The sequence below is a fragment of the Lates calcarifer genome, linkage group LG10 (genome assembly GCF_001640805.2).
Source record: "Lates calcarifer isolate ASB-BC8 linkage group LG10, TLL_Latcal_v3, whole genome shotgun sequence".
NCBI lineage: Eukaryota > Metazoa > Chordata > Actinopteri > Centropomidae > Lates > Lates calcarifer.
Genome location: NC_066842.1, coordinates 21178812 through 21186107, shown reverse-complemented (window position 1 = coordinate 21186107; position 7296 = coordinate 21178812). Strand labels below are relative to the sequence as shown.

At 42.6% G+C, this 7296-nt stretch overlaps 1 protein-coding gene across 1 annotated transcript; it reads left to right on the top strand.

Moving 5' to 3' along the window:
• Positions 1-1285: 1285 nt before the first annotated feature.
• fbxl9 (F-box and leucine rich repeat protein) lies at positions 1286-7288 on the top strand. Its single transcript, XM_051073559.1, has 11 exons — positions 1286-1627; positions 1761-1862; positions 2023-2157; positions 3106-3285; positions 4514-4819; positions 5041-5257; positions 5564-5721; positions 5812-6027; positions 6132-6344; positions 6445-6662; positions 6751-7288. Exons 1-11 carry the CDS (start codon positions 1574-1576, stop codon positions 6917-6919), a joined length of 1968 nt encoding a protein of 655 aa, XP_050929516.1. The 5' UTR covers positions 1286-1573; the 3' UTR covers positions 6920-7288.
• Positions 7289-7296: the final 8 nt, after the last annotated feature.

Here is a 7296-nt window from a genome sequence, read left to right as displayed (position 1 = left end):
TGTGTGTGTGTGTGTGTGTGTGTAGTGAGACAGAGAGAGATGATTGCATATAACTGACTCAAACAAATGTGTGTGTATATAATCATGTACTGGATTTTGTCACTGATGTAGTCCTGTCTTTTGTGAATATTGTTTAAATAAATAACTGTTTGGAGCATATTGTATCCTTAATGTCTGACCTACAATCATCACCTCAGGTGAAAAGGCTGACAAACCAGCAGCCAACCACAAACCAAAACAGCGAGAACTAACAGGAAACAACAGACAGACCTGTGATGCATGTGCTGCTGGCCAATTGTTCTGATTCAAGATAGAGTATGGTCACTGGTTTAACCAGCAAACCACGCTGCTGTTGTCTTCATTCAACCAATGTATAAATTAGGTTGATGATTTTTTTTTTCTAGTTAGTGCATTGTTAAGAATTAATTTGCATTGCCTGTTCAGTTAAATATAGTGTCACCATCTTGCTAATGTGGAGGGAGTTTTCAGAGTTTAGTTTACTGTAGTACAAGTGGCAACACCAAAGTGTGCAAGTATGTACACAAGTATTGATATCAAAATAATAAGCAGATACTAAGTATCCAAAGTTAAAGTGCCCATTATGCAGAATGGCTCATCTAATAATAATGGATTACTGATTCATCACTGTGTAAGCAGCACTAGCATTGCAGCTGATAATAATAATAATAATAATAATAATAATAATAATAATAATAATAATAATAATAATAATGGTGAAGTAATCATATATCATAGTTTATTAATTGATCATAATTTTGTACTAATAATCTGAATCAGCAAAGTAGTAACTACAGCTGTTAAATATAGAGCAGTACAAAGTGCAATATTTGAAAATGGAAAATGAAGATGGTAACACTTAAATGTGTAAGTAACTTAAAATGTACTTAAGTACAGCATTTGGTAAATATACTTAGTTTCTTTCACTACTACTAATTTATTTCCTTTCTTTCTTTTTTTTTTCAATGGAAAACAACGTTATAAACTTTCCAGTTCTTGTAACTCAGTGGTGGTTCAACTGTCATCCATTACAATCATGGTTTATTATTATCCCTTACACATACACATGTGTGTGTGGTGTGTATATTTATTGTACACATTGACCTGAATGAATGGAAAATGTATCTAGGTCGAGATGTACAGACTGTCTTTGACAGGGTGGTAGTGGGTGTTTTAAGTTTCAGGTACGATTACAGGGGATAGGAGGAGAAAACCACATTTCCCACAATGCTCCGCCCCCTGACGTTTTGTGGTTTTCCCTCTCCGGTCAGCTGATCGAACTGAAATCAGTCTCCCGACAGAAATGTGCAACCTGTGGTAGGCTGTAAAGTAGCTTAGTGACATGACAGCCGGCAGCATATTGGTAATGTTATCGATCAGTTATCGCATGAGAATGAGACAAGTTAACGGCCTATCTTTCACGTAGCAGTTATTAGCTTAAACGCTAACGTTAGTTAACTACAGCTTTTTTAATTTGTGCAGCTAGCTTGTGGGTGGCTAGCTGATTGACTTGTGATGGTCTGGAGGTCTCTGTAGGAACGAAGGAGAAGCTGAGATGGGAGACAGTGATGGGGAGGACATTAAGGAAACACCAGAGCTGCCTGTGGAGGTGAGTTAGACAAACAGCTGTTTCTTGTTTACACAAACACAGTGGGTCCCTGTAGCCATGGTCTACCACTGGTGGATGAGCATGTGTCATAACTTGCTGTAATCTAATGCTGTGTTTCTGTCTCTTGCTGTAGATCATAGTTTACATCCTGAGCTTTCTTCACGCTTCAGACAGGAAGGAAGCCTCATTGGTCTGCCGCAGCTGGTACTATGCCAGCCAAGACCTGCGCTTTCAGGTGAGTTGCTCCAGCACAGAGACACACTGAGACACATAATGCAATGATAAGATTGGACAGTATATTCTACAGAGAGTGTAGACACAGTCTACACAAACATGTACGCCTGAGGACAGATTAAATCTCATGTCTCCACTCTGTCTGTTTCTTCTTTGTGTAGAAGAACGTCACCTTCTGCTTCCCGGCCTCAGCCTCGTCCCTGGAGCTGGTCAGGGGTCTGGGCAGAAAGTCGCGCTGCAGTCTGATCATCAGCCAGCTGGATGGCTTCAGCATGTCCAGATCGCTGCTTCTGGAGGTGCAGTATGCTATTATGTTTAAAAACACGTTACTACTTGGATTAGCATGAATGCAGATAGTTACTGTCGGACACATTTTGAGATTCTTAGGGCTTTTGATTGCTGAAGATTAAAACAAAGAGTAACAGTTTCACTCATCATAGATTTAAAATTTAAAGAAGAGGTGAAACTGATGTGTTACTCCTTTTACTCACAGACCACAAATAAATCCCTCTTTATGGTACATCAGGATTAAACAAGACAAATAAGAAGCAGAAGTGGATGGATGAAATGTATGATAACAGAGGAGTATTTCTTTGTCAGTGTTCAGATAGGTCCTCCCTTTGTCGTAGAGATTATTATATGTCATGTGAAAGACACTCTGATTTTAATTTAGTTTTGTGATTTCACTTCAAGTGATCACATGCTTTTTTGTGGGTTTAGAGAATTCCCCCACCTCCAGGGCTCATGAAAGCCTGCTGAAAAAACCTGTTGAACAAACATAAGTTGTGTGGATTTTATTCATCTCAGAAACAAACTGCCACCAGACAGGAGAGGAAGTCTCTCCTCCTCAAAGACTAACAAAAAAAAACATACACTATCATACCCACCATTTTAATTTCCTCTCATGCTGACCAGGATGTAGCCCAATCATAATTAAATATGCTGGTGTCCAAAGTTCAGAGCAGCTGCAGTAGTGACACCCTTATTGACTCCATATCACCATAACGTGTGTGTATTGGCGTGTGAACATGCAACCATTGTACTTCCAGTAAAGGTTTTGTTTTCTATCAAACTTTGTTGTAAAAGCTCAGCTGTTGCCTAGAGATATAAGGACAAAGTCTAATCTACAAGTGTGGTTTATTTGAGGTTTATGTGATGTTATAACCATCACACACTTAATATGTCATTTTTTTATACTGTGGAGGTAACAGGTAGTGAATGAAACAGTGTCCCTCCCTCTCCAGGTGGGTCTGTGTCTGGGCTCTAAGCTGGAGAGCTTGGCGCTACCTGGCAGCAGTATAACAGAAGCCTCTCTGCTGGCCCTCCTTCCCCGCCTCACCTCCCTCCGCAGGCTGGACCTCAGGGGCCTGGACAGCCTCTTCATGTCTGGAGCTTTCCTCTCCAGGGAGGAGCACAGACAGCAGGTATTGTATATGATGTAACTGTGGGGTGGCAGGCTGAGGCCAGTCATTGTTTCAGTAAGACCTGTCTGTCCTTAGCTAAAACTAAATTTACCCCCGCAGTTATTCTCTGTTTTTGAATGAATACCAATTTCCATGTACCATCAGTGTTAGTTCATATAACTAAATGAGGCAGGAGCTAAATTTTATCATGATGGAGAACAAAACTCTGGGTAAAGTAGAGAAGAGAGTAGAGAAGTTCCATGTTAGTTTTTGACTCTAAGTTAGTGGAGTTTATGTGGTTTGTTGCTATCAAACTTTGTTTAAATCTTAAAATTAAATCTATTAAACTGTAAACTAATTTATTGGTTGTAATATAAATATTAAAGTAGATGGACAGACATTTCAACCAGATAGGTGTACATTTAATGTGCAGCAGTTGTTTTTGGTATTATGTAGTTTCAGAAAATGTTTATTTATTGTTTGGATAACAATAATAATTAGCCCAAAAATGCATATATTATTTTATCTGTTCTATCTGCACTGTGTGTAACCCTGTTTTTCCTCTGTTACACTGCTTCCTTCCTTCCTTCCGTCCTCAATAGAAAAGAAAAACCAAAATAGATAAATAAATAAATATATAGATAAATAAATACCTACCACAGACACACAAAAAACCCTTGAAATCAAATGGCCACTGAGGCACCTAAGGAACGAATCTTACGCAGGTAAAATAAGTCCATTGTCCAGGCAAGCATAACGTTTTCTGTGGGTTATTTACCATGTTTACAAGCAGACAAACAAAGAACAATGGTGTTTGCAGCCTCTCTTGCCCTCATAAAAAAACAGAAAACCTGCCTAGCCATATATGTAGATTCACCTAATGTGCCCAGGCTGCACAGTACCTTCAAAATAAAAGCATTAACTACTCAAATTCACCAAAATAATGATACTAATGCTGTAATGAAACCAATTAAGCCCCATTCTTAAAACAAAATAGCAATAAGTAATAATTAATATTTAGTTATTACAGAACAATGTAGTTCCTGCTCTCTACTGTTGTAACATCATTAAAATCTGTTTGATACAGCAGCTCTGTCTTAAGCCAGGACTAATATTCCACTATTTCTGTAGTCATCTGATAAGAAGAGGGTGTTGGCAGTCTTATTGTCCTCGTGTTTGCACAGCTTTACTGTTTTTCCACCTGTAGTAACGGTCCAATTTCAGGTCAAACTTCATTCTCTTATTCCAGGTGAGGTCAGCTCTGTCTGGTCTGGAGGAGCTGGACCTGTCCGACCTGCGCTACCTCTCTGATCTCACCTTCAATCGTCTCACCAGCTGCACCCCACGCCTCCGTCGGCTCTCGCTGGCTGGCTGCCACATCGCTTTCGAGTTCGACCCGTATCGAGGGTGCCCGGTGGGAGCTGTTGAGGACTCGTCAGCATTGCTGTCACTGAGGAACTTGAGGAGGTTGTTAACAGAGCAGAAATCCACCCTTGTAGCTCTGGACCTCAGCAGAACCTCCATCACTCCTGAGTCACTACGCACTATTGCTCAGGTCAGGATACTTTAAGTCCCTGTAACAGCTTCTTTACTGCTTAAACAGCTTTGATCCTTCACAAATGAAACTGCTCAATATCCCAATACTTATTTGCCAGTTTATAGAGACAAGAGACTGCATTACATTATATACTCTGTAATGTTTTCAGCATGTTCTTGAAATTCTTTGAAGACAACGAGTTTCCTCATTTCAATTTCTTGATATTCTCTCTATTCTAGGTTCAGGATTTGGTCTTAGAGGAACTGTGTCTGCATGGTTGTAAGGAACTGACAGACTACTCAGTGGAGGCTCTGGTGAAGCACCAGCCAAGCCTCCAGAGACTGGATGTCAGTGCCTGCACTGAGCTGACCAGCAGGTCTGTTGAGGCTATAGCACAGGGCCTAAAATCACTGACTCATCTATCCTTGTCCCGCGACTGGAGGATCACTGAGAAAGGTGCCTGTAGTGCATTTTTGTTACTGTGTGTATTGTAGAGTTGTTGAAGCCTTGCTGGTAGCCATTACAAGACACAATGTTCATCACACCCCAACTTTGTAAGCATAAAATGAATGTGTTCTGCAGCAGCTTTCCTATCAGATTTTAATATTTCTTGTGATAAAGGGACGCTTTTGGTCTTAAGGTGGTGTTGGAGTAAAAGTCAGGGGGCATTAAACATGAGGATTCATTAGGATGGAAATCTAACCACTATGTCTGCCAGAGAAGGTGCTACACTTCAAAATGATGGTTTCATGTTGTCCACAGGCCTCGCTGACCTGCTGTCTGTGTCGTCCCTGAGGGGTCTGGACCTGTCCGAGTGTCTGCACATCAGCGGAACAGAGATAGTGAAAGGCTTGACAGGGTCTAGCGCTTCCAGAGCGCAGCTGGAGACGCTCAGCCTCAAGAGCTGCACCTACATCAGGGTCAGTCAGTGTGTGTGTGTTTTCATGTCTAACTACGTTTGTATGAAAAATAGAAGAGAAAAAACTAGCTTTTCTCTCCTCTCTCTTCAGGATCTTGCGGTTTTCTCTCTTGCCCAGCTTCTCGGGGATACTCTCTGTGAGTTGGACCTGACCTCGTGCGTCAACGTGACTGACCTGTCCGTGTGCGCCATCGCCACCTACTTGCAGAAGCTGGTAGTTCTGCGGCTCGGCTGGTGTAAAGAAGTCACAGACTGGGGTTTGCTAGGGATGGTGGAGACAACCAAGTGTGTGCCTGATGAGGAGATGGTGAGAACCGCAGAGAGGTGGAGGGTGTAAGAAAGACAAACTTTCCTTACACTCTGAAAATCTCTCTAGTCATAGCTGTTGTAATAATCTACTATTCTCCACAGGGGGACAAGGGTCCCAGGTTCACCCGGACCTTCGGCAACATGGGCTTCTTCAAGCCTCCTCGTCTGCCCTTTGAGGAGCGACCCAAGCTGGTGACGCAGAATGACCTGGAGCAGTTCAGACAGCAGGCTGGAGCTTCACTTTTAGCTCTCAGCAGGCTGCAGGAGCTGGACCTCTCTGCCTGCTCCAAACTCACCGACAGCAGCATCACACAGGTTTGGAGGCAGAGGAGGGGCAACTGTTTGAGTCTGGAGCAGGAATGCAGAAAACTAAAAATCGTGACTCTTCGTAACATTGTTTTTCTCTTCTACCCAGGTGGTGCGCCACGCAGACCTCCACCGTCTGTCCCTCTCCATGCTGCCAGAGATCACCGATGCCAGCTTGGCGTCGGTAGCGTGGTACTGCCGCAGCCTCACCAGCCTGGCTCTCAGCCACTGCCCGGGCATCAGCGACTGTGGAGTAGCACAGGCTGTACCGTACCTCCACAGACTCCAGCATCTCTACCTCTCCTGTTGTGATAAAATCACTGACAGGTGAGTGGCACACAACTCCACATCTACCGTATCTGCAGCCATAGATGAAAACACAAATCCTTAAGATTTTGACCTTTAAACCTTGCAGATCCTTGTTCCTCCTGGTGCAGCACTGTAAGCGTCTGAGAACACTCGACATCTCAAGGTGCAAAAACATCTCCGCAACAACAATGGACCTCCTCCAGTCACAGCTGCCCTTCTTGGAAAACGTCCACTACAAATTCATAGGTGGGGCTGATCTTACTCTGACACTTTGACTGATTGAATGTCCTGCACGGTCACTGGACCTTTTCAATAACAAAACCTGCTGACCAAAGCCTGCTTTATGACTTGAGCTTTTGCACATTTCAGCAATTAGCACAAGAACCGAAGGAAATGTTGACTTGTCCGTTCACAGTCTGAGCTACTGTTAATCCTGTCACGTGTAGCTTAGCCTGTCAGTGATTGAAGGTAACGCTTGGACAAAACCAATGTAGAAACACTTGGGCGTGTATGATTAAACATTTAATACGTTCATGCTTGGATTAAAACAGTCAGACCAGGCAGACAAAAATGTATCTGACTGAAAACACACCCACCCTAACCACCACTCCACAAAGATCATTAACTGTTGAGTCGGGGGGGGTGGGGGTAT

Coding starts and splice junctions, on each gene's coding strand:
- fbxl9 (XM_051073559.1), top strand. CDS start 1,574: ATGGGAGACAGTGATGGGGAGGACATTAAGGAAACACCAGAGCTGCCT. Junction 5,258..5,563: donor CTGGAGGATCACTGAGAAAG/GTGCCTGTAGTG, acceptor TGTTGTCCACAG/GCCTCGCTGACCTGCTGTCT. Junction 5,722..5,811: donor AGAGCTGCACCTACATCAGG/GTCAGTCAGTGT, acceptor CTCTCTCTTCAG/GATCTTGCGGTTTTCTCTCT.